The 20372-nt window shown below is 36.3% G+C and overlaps 1 protein-coding gene across 2 annotated transcripts in view; it reads right to left on the reverse strand.

Annotated features, from left to right (window-relative positions):
- Window positions 1-1090: 1090 nt before the first annotated feature.
- Window positions 1091-20372, reverse strand: part of LOC129226053 (uncharacterized) — a 103268-nt gene continuing 83986 nt past the window's right edge. Inside the window, exon 11 of one of the 2 annotated variants that reach the window (XM_054860633.1) lies at window positions 1091-3156. In XM_054860633.1, coding sequence (XP_054716608.1) covers window positions 3052-3156 — 105 coding nt within the window. In that variant the 3' untranslated portion in view covers window positions 1091-3051. Of the gene's footprint in view, window positions 3157-6077; window positions 6202-20372 lie in introns of those variants that run through there. The other variant, XM_054860634.1, reaches the window with a different exon arrangement.

A 20372-nucleotide genomic window follows, 5' to 3' on the forward strand; every position in this document is an offset into this window, starting at 1 on the left:
TGCTTAATTTAGAGGCTAATGCACATCTACAAATGCTGGTATCCTTGAAAGCTAATAGATACTTCCATTTCCGCCTGTAACCATAAAATTTGAATAAAAAAAGTTAGGGAAGAAATATAGGCGGTAGAAAGTTATTCGCTCAAATGTGCATACTATCTGTTTTCTTCTCAAGTCTGGGTATATCAAAGTAGTTCCGTTTTTAATTTTATTTGCTGCTTTAGAATTTACATAAATATTTATTTGAGAGAGCAACAGCAATTTTTGAGTATTATAAACAGAAGTCTTTTTTATTTTCTACTTTTTAATGCGAATCAAGCTAACAGATAATCTAGATTCATTTCGTTTTTAAACATTTTATTTATGTAATGCTATGTAGTTTTTCTTTTGAATTAAAATAAAATTACCTTCAGAAGGGTCTGATAGGACTAATGCTGCTTTGCAGACTGTACTTCGTTTTCTTCAGACAATGTTAACTTTCTCTTTTTAGAGCAATCCTTTTCGTCATTTTAATTTTTTTTCTTTGGGTTTAAAAAAGCTTGTTATCGGTTTTGCTCGCTTCATTATCATAATGAAGTGAGTTGTTGCATAATATGCGAGTTGTTGCATAATATGCTACAACTTTCACTTAGAATGTACTATTTTAAACAGACTGTACGTTTCCAAAAGAATATGCACTAATTACTAGTTGAAAAATGAATGTGATTGCAATGGATACTCTGGTTAGCAAAGGTCGTTTTGACTATGACCTATGACACACACAAGGCCAGACTAACAAAAACCTCTATCGTCTTGAATTCCGGTTTTGCTATCATTTTCGGATTCAAAGCCCAATGATCTTTAAGCAGCAAACAAAAACATTTTTCTTCAACTCAGAAACAGAGGAATTGTCTTCAAGAGCTGAGCAGGCAGTGGAAAAAAGGGAGAAATGCGTTCCACGAACAATCTTTCCAGGAAGATTAACCAAAGGACAGTCGTTTCACGCACTTTCTTGGAAGAAGAGTAAAGGGGTGAAATTCACAGGTTTGACATGTAAAATGAACATTTCAAGTTCATGGTTAAAGGTCATTTAAGTTAAAAACCATTTCGCTCTGTTATCTGGATAAGTACTGTTCTTTGTTTGCTCTCTTTCGTAAAATTGTTTCCTTAGAAAACCGAAATGATAGGAGTGAAAAGAAAGTATAAGTTTTTTTCAAGTGATGAAAAAAAGGAAAACCGTAGAATACTGACCAAGTTAGATTTGCAGCAATTGCTAACCTCAAGAGGATAAATAATGAATCCAAAAAAAAAACAGGGACCAAAAAGCAATAAAAGACTTTTTTTTTCAAAAAGAGATACTTAAAGTTTCTTTTACTGTCAAAATGATTACTTAAACTCGCAATAAAGCACTTAATAATGTAATAATATAATAAATACCTAACAAAACTAATAAAGAGGAATTTTAATCAAGAGCCCAAAAATCTCTTTAGTATCGATTTTAAATTTTCACCATCATATTTCAAATTTCTATAAAAATTTCTTAAAGCCCCCGTATCTCAAAACCTCTTTATCTCGATTTTTTTCTTTAATGTGAAGTTCAAAATATACAAATTCGACTGTATGCAATATTCCCACTGCGCGGCTCATAAAAATTCAACATATTTAACAATTTGCAAAATCTATGACAAAGAAAGGCTGCATATACGTGGCTTTAACAAATCAATCTCATTTCTAAAGCGAAGTGTCTAATTTCACTTAATTATCAAAAAATTGTCGCAGCAGAGGGAGGCGTCTTTATGCTTGAGGGTCACACATGGAGCAGATTTTCAATGGCATGGGGGGGGGGGGGAGCGAAATGAATTTTTGACCTTTGTTACTCAGAAAAAAGTCTGTTTGATTTTTTTCTTTCTCTCTCTCTCTCTTTCTCTTTTGTTGGGACTAACGTTTCGGGGGAGGGGGGGTTGTCCCCAAACCCCCCCTTTAGCTGCGCCCCTGTCTGCATGGCATAATTTTGCCCTTCATAGCTGACATAACATTCATTCTTTTGATACCTGGAGTATATTTTACATTTTTGCACAGGTTATCTTCAAGTCACTATCAACTTGATTGTATAAAAAAATTGAATGTGTAGAATCTTTTATTATATTAAGGAAATCAGTTGATGACTGAACTTTTATGTTTATCAATTTACTAACACTTATCTGCCTAAACCAAAGATTTTATCTTTTCTTTCACTCTGTTATTTACCTCTTTGCTATGCATGTGGATAACAAATATTTAATTAAAATTTTTCATTAGGTATGGAAATAATTGAATATCCGATTCTTCCTCTCTTCATAATGTTGAAAAGCCAAACTGAAACTGGTGTGCAAAGAATTCGATGAGTTACCAATTTCATCACAAATAACTGACCTGACCTAACTCATACCGTTTACACAGTATAATTTTTCAAAACCCTGTAGTTCTTTTGTGGACACCCTGTATTAAACGAGCAGTTTGTTAGTGTTTTGAAAATTCCGTAGCTATTAGTAGTAGAATCGGTTAATAATTAATTAAAGTCATCACAAATTTTTCGAGTCCTAATTTAAAATTAAATGCTATTTGTTTTGCCCCACACTTGATATTTTGCTCACTTTGTATCATTTTTAACATCAATATTTACATGCCATTAAATAAGATTTTTTCTATTTATTCTTACGTCGTGTACTTCTAGTTAAAATCTGCTCTGTTTCTTCAAAGGTAAATTGCTCCAATACACTTGTTTTTGCACAAAATTAGAAGAAGAAAAAAATGCGGAGTCTGGTAACTAATTAGGTCAAACGGTCTGAAAGTTATAATTAATTTAATGCAGTATATTCTGTGGCCAAGTAGTCTGAACGATTAGCTTGGTATGTTTTAAGTGGCAAGTTCCAAATCTGCCCCCTATTATTTTTCTTCTTAGATGCCATTTAATTGTTAAAACGTTTTAAAAATTAAAAATATTTATATTACAAAACCAACAACCTTGACAAACAAAGATTTTGCTAATGTCTTTTGTTTTGGTTTCTTTGATTCTGTTTGCTTCCAAAGTATGGGTTAGGTCACCTGATGGACATCTAAAGTTGATTCATCTTTCTTTTCGTGGTGAGGGCTGCAAGGACTTCTGGTGTAACTAGACATTTGATCTATTGACTGGCGAACCTGATAAGAAAAATCCTTTTTTAATTTCAGTTTTAAACAAAGCAATGGAAATGTCTCAGTGTGTTTTAAATAAAGTATTATCACTCGGGTGCCCACCTGGGGGGGGGGGGAGTCATGGTGCAAACTGCACAATTGAAATTTTTAGGGGGTGGGGTGTTTTGAGGGGTATTTTTCTCATTTTTGGGGGGTGGGGGGGGGTCTCCACAATATTGAAGGGTGTGCGCCCTTGCCCTTAGTGGGGTGGCCACCACTGGCATCATAGAGCAATAGTTCAAGATTTCACCTCTTAATTCAGTAATAGTTGAGATTAAACATTGACGGGATTCGTAAACCACACCACATTCACACTGATGTATACACATTGAAATGAGCACAGCCTTTAAAGTTATGATGAGAATGTCTTATTTTTGGAGTATGGATGCACAATATTGAATTAGGAGTGCTCAGATTAGTCTAAGGACACATTTTGACAATAGCCGTGTAAGATGTTGACAATACAATACTTGCTTCACACCTCTGAACGAACTAAATGCACTTTCCTTTGGGTAAGTTTGTTTGCTTTTCAAAAACCAGACTCTTTGGTTGATCACCTTTTGCAATCCTAATTTGCTAAACCATTTAGTGAATTAAATAGGATTGAATAAGATAATTTCACGCTCTCTAACTTCATAATTGGTAATTTAGCTCTCAAGTAAATAGTTTTTGAGGTAGGGGATTTGGCACTCTCCCAAAGAAAATTTTCTGAATAGAATCCCCAATACGTAATTGTAGGATATCTTTGATGACGTAAAAGGAAGGTGTGAGGATTTGAAAGTCCTCCCCTGGAATTTTTCAAAATTGAAAAACCAAAAACTGAATTTTAGATTATCCTTGATAATGTTAACAGTAGAGGAGGTCAGAACACTCACTCCCGGAAATTTTTTCGAAAACGAAACCTTAAAAACAAAATTGGAGGTCATATGTTTAGTAACGTTATGAAAAGGGTGGAGATTCAGAGACTCTCTCCTGCAAATTTTTCGAGGTTACCAATGACATAGTTCCCCAAAAAAATCCCAAACACTCAATTTTAGTATGAGGGTTCTCTATCTGAAATTTTTCAAAGTTGAAACCCTATAAAATAAGTTTTAGGCTATCTTTAATGATGTGAAAGGGGGTTCAGGGACTCTCCCACAGAAATTTTCAAAATTGAAGATCCAACAACGAAATTTTGATGATTTTAATGCTGTCAAGGTCAAGGAGGATGTTTGGGGTTCTCTCCAAAAAAAAAAAAAAAAACCCTTTGAAATTGAAGTTCTAAAAACTTATTTTTAGGCCACTTTTGATGATGTTACGAGGAAAAATGAGATTCTAATACTTTTCCCAGGCAATTTTTAAAAATTAACGTTACAAAAGCACAAGTTTAGATGAACTTTGATTATGTTAGATATCAAGAGTCAATAAGTTTCCAACAGAATAATTTCAAACTTAAAGATTTAAAACTGCAATTTTGCATTACCTTTTATGACATGAAAGCAAAGAATTGGGTATGGAGAATCCCTGCCTCCAATTCCTTGGCTAAGCCCCTATGACTATTTTCTTATTTTAACCAAAAGTTTTGTACGTTTCGCAGTTTTTCTTAACTTCAATCCTTTAATAAACATTTTTGTTTAAAATACAATGCATTTGAAAAAAATAAGGACACTAATTTCATACACCCGACAATTTCTTTGACCTCGCGTCGATCCTGTCTGAAGTACACCCCAAGCAAGGTTTTAGTTTTTATACGTGTTTTGATTTTTTAATCATAATATAGAATTTTTGTATTCTCTTTATTTTTAATTTACATTTTCTATATTAAAGTTATTATTTTTTAAAGAAATTTCTTAAATACGAACATTGTGTATATAATTCTACTGTTTTTAAACATCAAATGCAAAATTAAGGCCCTTTTTTGGGAGGGAGGGGCGGGGGTGTTGTGAATGGAATGGAAAATGTGTCCTGTCTTTGATTCAAGAGCGAACATCATTAGTGTTTCATAAAGAATTGCAAGCGTTGTTAGTTTTATTGAATCTCTATGAAATGATGTAGGGGCTGGGTGCCATCCCTAAAGTTAGTCAAAGGTGCTAGACCCCACAGGTACACCACTCTTTATGATCCTGAAGAATCTATAGATGTTTATTTGTGGAGGATTGCTTGCAGGCCTGACAAGATCATATTTTTGGGAGAGGGGCATTTTAAAAAGCACATAATCAACCATTAGCACAGCCAGAAATACCTTCTGGAGGGGGGGGGGGGTGATAAAAAATACCTTCTGGAGGGGATTTTGATCAAAAATACCTTCTGGAGGGATTTTTTGATGAAAAAAACCTTCTACAGAGGTTTTTTGACCATAAATACCTTCTGAAAGGACGGTTTTGATGAAAAATACCTAATGAAGGTTTTTTTTTTCTTTTTTTGATCAAAACAGCCCTTTCATCTGTATAAACTATTGCATTAGAATTTGCTTTTATGTTGAAACTAATGGCTCTGGGGGGTGTTTCCACCCCCTCTCTTGCTGCGCCTCTGTAATCAACGCATATTGTTTCGAAAAACAACAAAACCACGCCCACATAAATGTCAATATACATTGATTTCTCAAAGCCAGGTGAGGCAATTGCTCCCTCCTGACCTCCTAAATGACGAGTCTGATTGCTTGTAAGGCATATGAAGTAGTCCCCTAAGAATTTGCGACGATAAGTCATTCAAGGACGTCTCGTCTGTGGGTTTTGTAAATATAAACATAATCTATAAAATATGCTCCCGGTTATCCGCAGGGTGGCACGATAACCGCGTATAAGCAAAATCAGTAGAAACGATGCTACTGTATGTAATAGCTGAAAACGATCAATAACATTCGCATGCACTTAAACTACGGCCACTATATAAAAGGAGAGCCGACTTATCCGACATTTTGGTTCCAAAATTGTTGGGGAACAAAATTAGTATTTGTACAAAAGCCTTGTTGCAGAAAACTGGTGCCTAAGCTTTATATGATGTGTTGCCTGATTGATGCTTGATTATTTTATTCTGTAAATGAAAAAGATTTTATGAATACAAATTAAAAACAAATAAGGTGTGAAAATGAGATTCACTATACACTCCTGTTTGTGAAAATTGCAACACCACGAAGGACTTACGCGAGTGAGCTGAAAATTGCAGGAAATCTAAAGTTGGGCATGATATGAAAATGATTAGAATTGCAGACCGGTAGCGCATGCGTATGCTGAGCAGCGCCCTCTGAACGGCGGATCGAACCGAATATAAATAGACGGCTGTAGCGCGGTGTGTATGATTATCGGTGGTTATATGCTAGAGTTCACGTTAACTGAATCTTTACTATGCCTCTTCGACGAAAGAAAGCGAAATTTGATCAAGTTTCGGAGTTTGAACGGGACAGAATCGTCGGCCTTCGTGAAGCTGCATTGTCTTATCGTGCAGTAGCCGCTCGTGTGCAGCGTAACAGCAGCACAATCATATGTGTTTGGAAGCAGTGGACGGACGAGGTTCGGACAGCTCGGAAATCCGGGAGTGGACCTCGAAATGCGACGTCAGCTCGCGATGACAGACACCTGGTGCGTATGGCGCTGACGGACTGCACAGCTTCCTCTAGACAATTAGCAGCACAGTGGTCAACGGGTGTGGCTACAGGTGTTTCGTTGTGTGCTTCATCAATTCGGAGACGTCTGCTGCAGCGTGGGCTGCGCGCAAGGATTCCTTTATACAGGATTCCTCTCACGCAAAACCATCGCCGCCTGCGGCTACAATGGGCCAATGTGCATAGGAGCTGGTGTGATGATTGGCAGCAGGTCGTCTTTTCTGACGAATCTCGCTTCAATTTGTGGCACCATGATGGCCGAATTCGTGTCAGGCGCTATGCCGTTGAATGGCACATTCCTGAGTGCATTATCGAACCCCACAGTGGACGAACTCCCGGAGTTATGGTCTGGGGTGCCATAGCATATCATGGACGATCACAATTGCTACGAATTGTGGGCAATTTGAACATTACCCGATACATAAACGAAGTTTTACAGCCCCAAACTATTCCTTTCCTGCAAGGGTTTTGCCAGGGGCTGTATTCCAGCAGGATAATGCCCGTCCACATGTCGCCAGGACTGTCAAATCCTACCTTGATTCGCAGCAGGTACATCTTCTTCCTTGGCCTGCATATTCCCCGGGTATGTCACCGATTGAACATGTGTGGGATTTCGTTGGGCGGCGTTTCGTTCGTGATCCTCGTCCTGTTGCTTCGACAGACGAACTTTGGTTGCGAATACAAACAATATGGAATACTCTTCCGCAGGCAGATATTCAAAACTTTGTTTCACCCCATGCCGAGTCGTGTAGCAGCTCTTACTGCGGCGCGTGGTAGTCACACAAAATACTAATTTCTATCTCTTTTTATTGTTTATTTGGTTTGAAAATATAACCATTTATTTGTACCATTACCACTCAACTAAGTATTAAATTTCATTCAACTATGATGCTTCCTTCATGGTGTTGCAATTTTCACAAACAGGAGTGTAGTAAACATTTCTAGATACATTTTTGTTGAATTTGTGAACTAAGTTATCTTTCTAGATTTACCTGAATAATTTACTCAACTTATCATCAATTGTTTTACGACATAGCAACCAACCAGTGTTGGGCATCAACTAAAAAAATCAACTAAATTTGTAATTGATTGATTAGTTGACTAAAGTAATCCGACTCCCATTTAGTTCAGACTAATATTTTAAAAATTTAATTTAATTGCAGACGAAAATTAACGTTAGTTGATCAAAAAAACTAATTTAGTTCAGATTGATTTAGTTCAGATTAAATTAATCAGATTGAATTTAGTCAGACTAAAAGTAATCGGATTAAAAGTAATAAAATTGATTTGATTACTTTTTAAATTCAGATTACATTCGTAAAATATAAATATCACATGAACAGAGGCACATTTGTATTTCTACGTGTATATATATATTTATGCAAGCATACACGAGTTAATGCGTGTACATACGACTACGTGCGGGTATATACGTATATAAACGTGTTATCCCGCGTATGTTCGTGTACGGAGGTATATTTGAAACTTTAAGTAAATATACATATTTATGTGTGCATACACCAGTAAATACGTGTATATACGAGTATGTACGTGTATATAAGAGTATGTACGTGTACACATAAGAATATGCGTCTAGATACGTGTTACCCCGAGTACACTCGTGTAAAATGGTACATTTGTATTTCTACGTCATATTCCAGCGTGCGTATACGAGAAAGTACGTGTATATACAAGTATGATCGTGCACACACGAGAATATGCTTATAGATATGCGTTACCCCGAATATACTCGTGTAAAGAGGTACATTTCTATTTAAACGTGTATATACATATTTATGCAGGCATATACGAGAAAATACGTGTATATACGAGTAAGTACGTGCACACACGACAATAGGCTTATAGATACGTGTTTAACCCGAGTATACTCGTGTAAGATGGCACATTTGTATTTCTACGTATATGTGCATATTTATGCGTTTATAAGCGAGTAAATACGTGTATATACGAGTATGTACGTGTACACACGATTATGCGTATAGATACGTGTTACCCCCGAGTATACTAGTGTACAGAGGTAAATTTGCTTTTAATTGTGTATATACATATTTATGCGTACACACAAGCTAAGATACGTGTATATACGTGTACACATGAGAATATGCGTATAGATACGTGTTACTCAGAGTATACTCGTGTAAAGAGGTACATTTGTATTTCTACGTTTATATACATATTTAAGCGTGCATATACGAGAAGGTACGTGTATATACAAGTATGTTCATGTACACACGAGAATATACTTATACATACGTGTTACTCCGAGTATACTCGTGTACAGAGGTAAATTTCTATTTAAAAGTGTATATACATATTTATGCAGGCATATACGAGAAAATACGTGTATATACGAGCAAGTACGTGCACACATGATAATAGGCTTATAGATACGTGTTTAACCCGAGTACACTCGTGTAACATGGCACATTTGTATTTCTACGTGTATGTGCATATTTATGCGTTTATAAACGAGTAAATACGTGTATATACGAGTATGTACGTGTACACACGATTATGCGTATAGATACGTGTTACTCCGAGTATACTCGTGTACAGAGGTAAATTTACTTTTAATTGTGTATATACATATTTATGCGTGCACACAAGCGAAGATACGCGTATATACGTGTACACATGAGAATATGCGTATAGATATGTGTTACCCCGAGTATACTCGTGTAAAGAGGTACATTTGTATTTCTACGTTTATATACATATTTAAGCGTGCATATACGAGAAAGTACGTGTATATACAAGTATGTTCGAGTACACACGAGAATATGCATATAGATACGTTTTAACCCGAGTATACTCGTGCACAGAGGTGAATTCGTATTTAATCTAGTACATGCACTTTCATGCGTGCATATACGAGAAAAGACAAGTATATACGAGTAAGTTCATGTACGCACGAGAATATGCGTATAGATACGTGTTTGACCCGAGTATACTCGTGTACAGAGGTAAATTTGTACTTGTACGTTAAAATACATATTTATGCGTGCATACACGAGTTATACGTGTATATACGAGTAAGTAGGTGTATATACGCGTATTTTTCTGCATATACGTGTATATACGTGTTGACTCGACGATATTCGTGTATACAGGAATTTTGTATTTCTACGTGTATATACCTACAAGTACGTGTGAACACAAGTAAATATGTGTATATACGATACATATTTGTAAACACGAGTTTATAAGTATAAATACATGTTATCCCGAGTATATTCGTGCACGGAGATATGTTTAATTTCTAAGTGTATGTACAAATTTATTTGTGCATACACGAGTAAATACATGTATACACGAGTATATACGTGTACACAAAGGAATATACGTATGGATACGTGTTAATCCGAGTATACTCGTGAACAGAGGTAAATTTGTATTTAAACGTATATATACATATTTATGCATGCATATACGAGAAAATACGTGTATATTCGAGTAAGTTCGTGTACAAGCAAGAATAGATGTCTAGTTTTTTTTAGCCCGAGTATACTCGTGTACAATGGTACATTTGTATTTCTATGTGTATATGCATATTTGTGCGTTTATACATAAATAAATGCGTGTATAAACGAGTATGTACGTGAACACACGAGAGAATATGTGTATAGATACTTGTTACTCCGAATATACTCGTGTACAGAGAAATTTGCTTTGTATATACATATTTATGCGTGCATATAGGAGAATACGAGTATGTACGTATTCACACGAGTATATGCGTATAGATAAATGTTACACCGAGTATACTCGTGTGTAGAGGTCGTTGTATTTACACGAGAATATGCGTATAGATAAATGTTACACCGAGTATACTCGTGTGTAGAGGTACATTTGTATTCAAGATTGCATATACATTTTTATGCGTGCATACATGAGAAAATACAAGTATATACGAGTATGTACGTGCACACACAAAAATATGCGTATAGATACGTGTTTAACACGAGTATACTCGAGTAGAGAGGTACATTTGTATTTTTGGTTAAAATACATATTTATGCGTGCATACACGAGTTAGTACGTGTATATACGAGTAAGTACGTGTATATACGAGTAAATACGTGTATATACGAGTGTGTACGTGTATAAACGGAGCTGTACGTGTTAACCTGAGTATATTCGTGTCTACAGGAATTTTGTATCTCTACGTGCAAACAGAAGTAAATACGTGTATATACGAGTTCGTAAGTGTAAACACGAAATTTTACGTATAAATACGTATTTCCCGAGTCTATTAGTGCACGGATTTATATTCAAACTTCTAAGTGTACACAATGTTTATCAGTACAGCGTTTACAGACTTTCAGGGCAGATAGAGTACACCTAGACGAGGGGAAACACATAGCAATGCATGGTCGGAAACACTTTCCTGGCGCGGTAGTGACAACACCAATCACCAAAAAGACAAAACACGAATAAGAGAAGAGAACATGTTCAGAATCTTTAGTACAGCAAAAAACTAAGGAAAAAGAAAATTAAGGGGCCAACGATCATCATCAAAGAAGGTGTTCGAAATTACGACACCGCCCGTAATATCGAAATTTAGCAAAAATACCGGGCGGATCCCGGACTTAATGGTGGAACAAAAACCACGTGTGCGCATGCACCGTCATCTGATGCTTCGGTTTACGTAGCGTATGCACCAGACAAATCTTACCAGTATTTTTGCTGTATTAAAAATAATAAACATGTTTTCTCCTCTTAATCGTGCCCTGTCTTACGCTTTGTGTCGTCACTATCGCGTCTAGGTGCACTGTATCTGCATTGAAAGTATGTAAACGATGTACTAATACATCCTGTATACTTATTTATGTGTGCAAACACGAGTAAATACTTGTATATACGAGTATGTTCGTGTACATACTAGAATTTGTGTATGGATACGTGTTAACCGACTAAACTGGTGTACAAAGGTAAATTTGTATTTAAACGTTTATATACATATTTATGCATGCATATACGAGAAAATACGTGTACAAACGAGTAAGTGCGATTCCACACGAGAAAAGACGTATAGATACGTGTTTAATCTGAGTATATTCGTGTACAATGGTACATTTTTATTTCTACGCGTATATGCATATTTATGCATTTTTGCATGAGTAAATACGTGTATATACGAGTGTGTACTAGTACACACGAGAATATGCGTATAGATACGTGTTACCCCAAGTGTACTCGTGTACAGAGGTAAATTACCTTTTAAACGTGTATATATATTCATGCGTGCATATAAGAAAAAATACTTGTATTTTCGAGTATGTACGTGTACAGACGAGAATATGCGTGTAGATACTTGTTTAACCCGAGTATACTCGTGTACAGACGTACATTTGTATTTGTAAGTTAAAATACATATTTATGATGCATACACGAGTTAATGCGTGTATATACGAGTATGTGCGTAAACGTGTTAATCGGAGTATATACGTGTATGTACATCAAAGAACGTGCAAACACAAGTAAATACGTTTATATACGAGTATATAAGTATAACTTGTTATCCCGAGTATATTGGTGTACAGATGTATATTTTTATGTCCAAGTGTATGTCAATTGCAGATACAAAGAGGGGTCATGAAGGTCAGGACCCGCTCCCCCCCCCACACCGCGGGGAAAATTTTGAACGTTTGCTTGAAAAATACAAAAAAATTATCGAAACCATGAGAAAATGTAATAATCTTTTTGAATTTTTTTTTTTTGGGGGGGGGGCGGATTACAGTAGAACCTCGATAATTCGAATTAATTGGAATCCGACCCATTCCGGAATATCGAAAATCCGGAGAATGAAAAAAACGAAACAAAATGAAACATACTCACTAAAAATCACCTTAAAAGGAAACACATAGAATTACAAATAAACAGTAAACATGTCTACAAAGTCTGTAATCTTCTCCTGTGACAGTTCAATTTTTTCCCTATTGAGTAAAACAAATTGATTCAAAAGTTGCATTGCGAAGAAAAGGGAACTCAATCAACGACATAACACGGTCTTGCCCGTGAGAGGGTTAAATAAATAATTATTATGGAATTTTGGCGATCGCTCTTTAAATGTAAAGGGAAATCGGTCAAATCGATCGAGCCGGATTATCCGGTGATCCAGACTAACGGGGTCCGTGGCGCCGACTTCAAATTTGAAAGGTTTGTTATTGAAAAATTTTCGTGTTTTTAATAGGTTTTTGAAGGTGGGGGAGCCCCCCAGAATATGAGGGACTTTCTTATTTAAGGAGGGGTATCCCCTTACGTAAGTTACTCAGAAACAGACCATGCATCAGCCATCTGGATTTAAAAAATTCAAGCATTTTATTCCAATAAAACCAGAAGCAGTGTGGTCTACGGGGGGGGGGGGGGGGGGCGTGGTCAGTATAGCGGGTGGCGCAAAATTTTTAGGGCTTGTTTTTCAAAAATTTTAGCGTTTGCAATAAAGTGTTTTGGGGGGGGGAGAATCCCCCACCCCCCATAACTTGAGGGCAGTTTCTATTTAAGGGAGGTATCTCCTTACTTAAGTTACTCTGACGCAAACTTCGAATTTTTAAGGTTTTTTTTTTAAAAATTTTCGTGTTTTAATGAGTTTTTTGGGGGTGGGTGGGAACCCCCCGTAATTTGAGGGGGTTTCTATTTAAAAGGGTGTATCCCCTTACGCAAGTTACTCTGAAAGAAAACATGCATCAGCCGTCTGGATAAAAAAAATTCAAGCACTTTATTCCAATAAGATCAGAAGCAGTGTGGTCTATGGGGGGGGGGGGGGGGGCGTGGTCAGTGGAAAGGTTCGTTCAAACTTAAAATTTTTAGCGCTTGTTTTTGAAAAAAAATTGTACTTATGTTTTTGGGGGAGCCCCCTTCCCCCGTAAGTTGAGGGGGGTTCAATCTAAGGGGGGTATCCCCTTAAATAAGTTACTTTGAAACAGAACAAGCATCGGCCATCTGGATAAAAAAATTCAAGCATTTTATTCGAATAAGATCAGAAGCGGTGTGGCCTACAGGGGGGGGGGGGGGGTTAGTGGGGCGGATGGCGCAGACTTCAAAATTTTTAGGTTTGTTTTTTGGCAACTTTTCGCGTTTTTAACCACCCCCCATAATTTGAGTGGAGTGAATTTCTTTTTGAGAGGGGGGCATCCCCTCATATAAGTAAATGCAATAGGGAATAGGCATCGGCTATCTGGATATGAAAAAAATCAAGCCTTTATTCCAGTACTAGTGGTACCCGCACGGCTTTGCCCGTAATAGAAAATTAAAAGGTCTTTTGGTCCGCCTGTATATTTACAAATAATTTATGGTGAATTTTATCGCCAATTGGCTTATGCCCATGTTATGGTTCCACGTTATGGTAATCTCGTCCATCTTATGATAATTTTGTTCCTAAAATCAGAATAGAAAAAGATCCACATCGAATTTTCGAAAAATCGCTTCGAGGTGCACACCCCCATGATACAAACTAACTTTGTCAAATTTCATGAAAATCGGCCGAACAGTCTAAGCGCTATGCGCGTCACAGAGATTCAGACATCCAGACATCCTCCAGACAAAGAGACTTTCAGCTTTATTATTAGTAAAGATTATGTGAAAAAGGGCTTAAAATTTTAATAAAAAATTAATAAAATCGAATTTTCGAAAAATTGCTTCGAGGTGTACACCCCCATGCTTCAAACTAATTGTGTGTCAAATTTCATGAAAATCGGCTGAACGGTCTAGGCGCTATGCGCGTCACAGAGATCCAAACATCCATACAGAGAGACTTTCAGGTTTGTTGTTTAAAAAGAAAATGAGAAAGATAAAGAAGTAAAGAAAAGAAAGATAAAGAAAGATAATTTTCAGAACAAATTATTTCCCATTTTATTAAATTTCTGTGAAAAATGGGCTTAAAATTGGAATAGAAAAAGAAAAAAATCGAATTTTCGAAAAATCGCTTCGAGGTGCACACCCCCATGCTAAAAACTAACTTTGTGCCAAATTTCATGAAAATCGGCCGAACGGTCTAGGCGCTATGCGCGTCACAGAGATCCAGACATCCTACAGACATCCTCCCGACAGAGAGACTTTCAGCTTTATTATTAGCAAAGATAAAGAAGATAAAGATAAGGAAGACCAAAAGCAATATTGTGTACCAAATGGGGGGGGGGGGGGGTAGTGTGGGTCATGTCGCAAACTGCGTCAGTCCAAAGGGGGTGTTTTTAAAAATTATTGATTTTTTAAGATCTTAAATCGGTAAGGGGGGCAGTCCCCCAACCCCCAATGTCCCCCCCGTAACACATTAGGAGCTTCTTAATATTCATTGGGGGGGGGGGGGAGAAGAGAAAGGAACCCCTTAAAGAATCCAAACGCAATCTGTAGTTTTAACAGTGTAGATTTATTTCAATCTGATTAGATTTAGTATAAATTTTAATCTGACGAAATTTAATCTCATTACTTTAGTTGACTAAATCAATCTGATTAAATTAGTTTGACTAAATTCAATCTGATTACTTTAATCTGAACCAGGCCCGGACTGGCCATAGACTTCACCGGGACTTTTCCCGGTGCGCCCTCTCGAAAGGCGCCCTTCTGTTCTTTTCTTATTTTCCAAAACAATGTTTTAGCAATGTGGAAATAAATTATGTGGAACCAAGAAGTGATTTTGGATGTGAATATTTTCACATGCAAAAGCAATGTTCTTCTTATTTGTATAAACGTTCCTTTTTATTGCCCCCAATAAAAGCAATTAGTCCCCTCTCGTTTCGTAAACAGTCTGCTCCCAGGGCAACATTTGTGGCTTATCTTTTGCTTCAAGGTTCAGTTCTGAGGACAAAAGCGGACCCAGGGTGCTTCCCCAATAAAAAAAGGGTGTGAGGGTGAAAGTGACAGCACACATATCTATGGTCAAGTCAGATGCCGCAATTTTTATAGTTTCACAAAAAAACGAGAACAAGACTGTACGTTGATTCCTAGACATTTTGAGTCAACGCGCCCTTTTTGGAACTAAGATTTTCGCATAGCGCCCGTCCCACAATAAAAGTATGACTTGTAGCTGACAGTCAAAAATAAATACTATAGTCGTGTATCTGCATTGAATAGCCCTTATTTATACTGCAGAGGCTCTGAAAGAAAAAAAAGGAAAAAAGTTTCATAAATAATAAGTTTAAATTACTTAAAATATACCACCAGCTCAGTTATTCCATCCGAGGACTGCAGTTTCGTGCTTTTTAGCACTCATCAGCCCGGAATAGGAATCACAACTTACTACAAAACTTACTACAGTAATTTACTACAAAAGTTTAAATTAGTTGAGAAAAAATAGTAAATTTTCGAAGTGGTCCAGGAGGAAAGCTAGTCTCCCTGGGACACATTTGTGGAATTGCTGGACTAAACAATAAAGGTACAGAGCAGTTTTAAAGATAAAACATTTTTCGATTTTAAACTAAGTATTGTCAATTAAAATCATAACAGAAGTTCAAGATCCTTCGTTCGAAAGCTTTGTGTTCAAAACATATTCCAGTTTTTGTAACTGGATTTAATTCCTTCACTTCCTTTTTAGCCAGAGCTGTGCACAAAGGAAGGGGGTCATGGCATAACCTTCGGCATTGATTTTTTTTGGGGGGGGGGAGGGTAACTTAAGAGATTTTTTAAATCTCATTTTGGAGGTCACGTTCTCGGGAGGGGGGACGCTGCATAGCGTTTGGACGAGGGAGTTCGCCATTGCCCTGGCGGTGAGGGGTTGTCGCCCTTGTGTAAGCTACAATAAACCTTAAAAATATTTATATTTGAATTTCTGCATAAAATCATTACATTATTACATTTTATGCTGCCTTTATACCATTTTGGGAACATCTGAAGGAATCTGCGTTTTCCTTCAGATGAAGCTCGATAATCGCCCCCCCCCCCCTCGCTATCCTGCTGACTTGTGAAGGTTATTATTAATAAATTTTTCATGAATGAAACAATACAATTCATTATAAGCAAAACAAAGTTTGACTTTGAAAAAGCGATGTCATTAATAAGTAAAACGCAAAGGTATTACTAGTGACGTTGCTAAGGGGGCCAAAGGGGGGAGGGGTTGTCCGCTCCGGGTTTGACCTGTCTGAGGGGTGACACCCAAAATGAAATTGCAAGTTTTTGAAAAATATGAAGCTGAAATGCATTTTTAAGAATTCTAATTTGAAAATTGTAAAGGGGGTGGAACCGCCCGGACCCCAATATGTCACACACCACATTATGGAATTAATACATACTACTATACTCAAAATTAAGTCCATATTGTCAATACTTAGACCTAGTAGTAACCTCTTATACCAGGGGGGAAAACACTGAAAGCCCATTATCTTTCCCTGTGTGAGATTTACGTTTAAAGTAATTACAGAGCCAACAACTTCACAGGCACTCTTCCTTTGTTGATCTCTGGACGCACACATGCCTTTAGGGAAAGTTACATAAAAAGCATTTATAGCTTTTATTTGTCTTTTGTATATTATCCCCCAGTAAAAATTTCCGAGTGTCACCCATGCTAGGTACGCCACTGGTATTACAAATATTAATATTTTTCTTCATGTGTAATCTTTAATTATAGAATTACGATCTATGATTCATAATTAACTGTAATTTGATCTATGAGTTGGGAAATGACAAATAGATGATATTGCAAAAATTTTCACATTATATAGTTAAAAAAACATTAAGTTGAAAGATAAAATTTAAGTGTGTTGTGTTCTCAATTGAAAATTATTATTTTAAACAGTAAAAAGGATTAAGATCAAGCCTGCTAAACTATTTATTTCATTCTCCCTCTCTTTTTAATATGATTGGTTCATTTTTAGACGGCTCTTTCTAGGTCGCGTCAGTTTTCAAAAACAAAATTTTACACTGAAAAAGCTTTCGAAATTTTAAGGCAACAAAATCATAAAATTTAATAGAAACGTTCAAAATGCTCGTTTGCTATATGTACATTTAAAGTATAACACGCGTCACAGAGATCCTGACAGACAGAGATCCGGACAGAGAGACTTTCAGCTTTATTATTAGTAAGGATAAAACGGCTTTTTTTATTTTTTAAAAACAGTAAAAGTTCAGTTCCTTATTAAGAAACTGTAAGTATAGTAGAGGAATACTTCAAATCAGTTTAAGGGGTGTTCAGCAGTGTCTAGAAAAATTTGACATGTTAAAAAATATATATATATGTTTACATTTTTCTACAAAACAAAATTTCGACCTACGCAAGGAGTTTGGAACGCATCGCTCGCGTAAGTCAGGACTCGACCCTACTATAAGTGCAGAACAAATGAGTAAACATAATTCGAATAATCTTTTGATTTTGAGGACTGAAATTATAATTAATCACTAGTGTAATGTCTCATGTTATATCCACACTAAATTCTTCATGCTAATTACTCTTTGGTAATTTTCATTTTTGATAAATTATAATATTTCTTGACTTACCCAATTTGTAAAATCATGTTTTCCCTTCATGACTGAATGCCTTTTTTGCATTGCTATTCATTCAGAAACATACTTTTTTTTTTGATGTAGGTACATTTATAGAAACTAGTAATGGCCTGATATGCATTACCACTCGCTTCTACTCTCAAAGTAATTGCATAGCTAAAATGCTTTAAAAAAACACCATGCAGAGATGCAAAGATTTTTAACATTGAAAAAAAAAAAAAAAAAAACCCTTATAATGAAATTATTTTTTAAATTTATTCTTTTTGAGCTTTAGCATGATAAATAAAGTGAAACAAAAAATATTTTACAACAATATTTGAAAACGGACAACAGTGTCAAACGCGATGTACAACTCTTTTTAATTTTGGATTGCAGAAGCATTTTGTCGAAAATTACAAACTAGCATATGCAGGAAAAAACGAAAAAAACAAACAAACCTGGGCATGGATTTTGATCGCACGGAGAAAACCTTGTCAGCTTAGAGAATCGACAAATTTATGTTGCAAAATGACAGCATTATGTTTTAAAACAACTGCAGATACCAGTGAAAAAAATTCAATCGAGACACACTGACACACACACAAAAAAAAAGTATCACGGCCAGAGGTGTTGTCTCTTAATGCTATTGAACTAGTGAATGATGCATTTCTGAGGAAAGACAAACAAGCAATCAATTTTCGGAAAAAGTGCCTATTGGGAAAAATTTAGCAAAACTTCTCATTCTTCGAAACTAGAAAATATTTCACCACAACCGCTTCCCGGCGTTCTTCAAATTTTCAGGGGGTATTTTGGTGGTTCTTGATCTTTATCTTTTTTTTAGGGAGGATCTCTTTCTAGGGGGTAATCAGTAAAAGAGGATGTGCCAACACTCTTGGGAGGGGGAGGTCTCTCCAACTATTTTTGAACTCGCAAAAAATATGACTTCTCGTTTCGACATTTTCTGTAACAAAAAAAAGGGCTTTATTCACTTCTCAATGCTTTTTTTTCCCCTTAAAAAGTCCGCACTAAATTTTAATTTCTTTGATATTATGGAGGCTAAATTGGCGCCCTTCAACTCAGCCTTCCCGCGCCCTGTTGACCACCCAGTCCGGCCCTGATCTGAACTAAATCAATCTGAACTAAATTAGTTTTTTTAGTCAACTAACGAGTTAGTTTAAACTAACGTTAATCTTCGTCTGCAATTGAATTAAATTTTTAAAATATTAGTCTGAACTAAATGGGAGTCAGATTACTTTAGTCGATAGAGGATTTAGTTGATTAATGCCCAACACTGCAACCAACTAATATTATAGCGTGTTAATAAATACTAGAAACAAGGTTGGATTCAAGGCTGTCTTGGTACGAAAATGTCGGATAAGTCTGCTGTCCTATTCAAGGGGTTCTAACCTAAACTATGTATAGCTAAAACGACAACAATGTGTTAAAAATGTATAAATGCGCTCATTATTGCAAAGGGAAATCAATAAGTAGTGCTGATCTAAAGCAGTAAGTACCGTAGATCTAAAACGAGCTGATGTGTGGTGCATCACATGACTTCCTTTTACTCCAATTTAATGTCATTTCCCCATTATTCGCTATTTTAATGTGATTCAATATTTATTCTCTAAATATCACCAACAATGGCCAAATTGAAACCAAAAAAAAAAAAAAAAAAACTCCGCCAAATTTGTCGCCAAGTTGGCGACAAAACTTGGCGACCAAAAGACTGGCGATATATCGCCAAGTGTCCGACAAATTATAACGCCACTTGAGTTTACATCGAAATTAACAATGATTTCCCCCCAAAAAGGTGCAAAAGACCCCCTTAGGAACATCCGAAAGCAACCAAAAGGGGAGGTGCACAACTAGACCCCACTACGACCAAATTTCAACTTTCTAGGACATACCATTTTTGAGTTATGCGAGATACATACGCACATACGCACATACATACAGACGTCACGAGAAAAGTCGTTGTAATTACCTCGGTGATGGTCAAAATGGATATTTCGCGTGTCTATACATTCTTAGGCACTTTTCCGCATGTGGTCGAATCGAAAAAAAAACTCAACATTCATTTGGGGGTGAGCAAAATGGAAATTAAGGGCGATTTTTGAGTGAAAATTTTTTCGCGAATACAATACTTCCTTTTTTGTAAAAGGAAGTAAAAACG

This window comes from Uloborus diversus, chromosome 7 (genome assembly GCF_026930045.1).
Source record: "Uloborus diversus isolate 005 chromosome 7, Udiv.v.3.1, whole genome shotgun sequence".
Lineage (NCBI taxonomy): Eukaryota > Metazoa > Arthropoda > Arachnida > Araneae > Uloboridae > Uloborus > Uloborus diversus.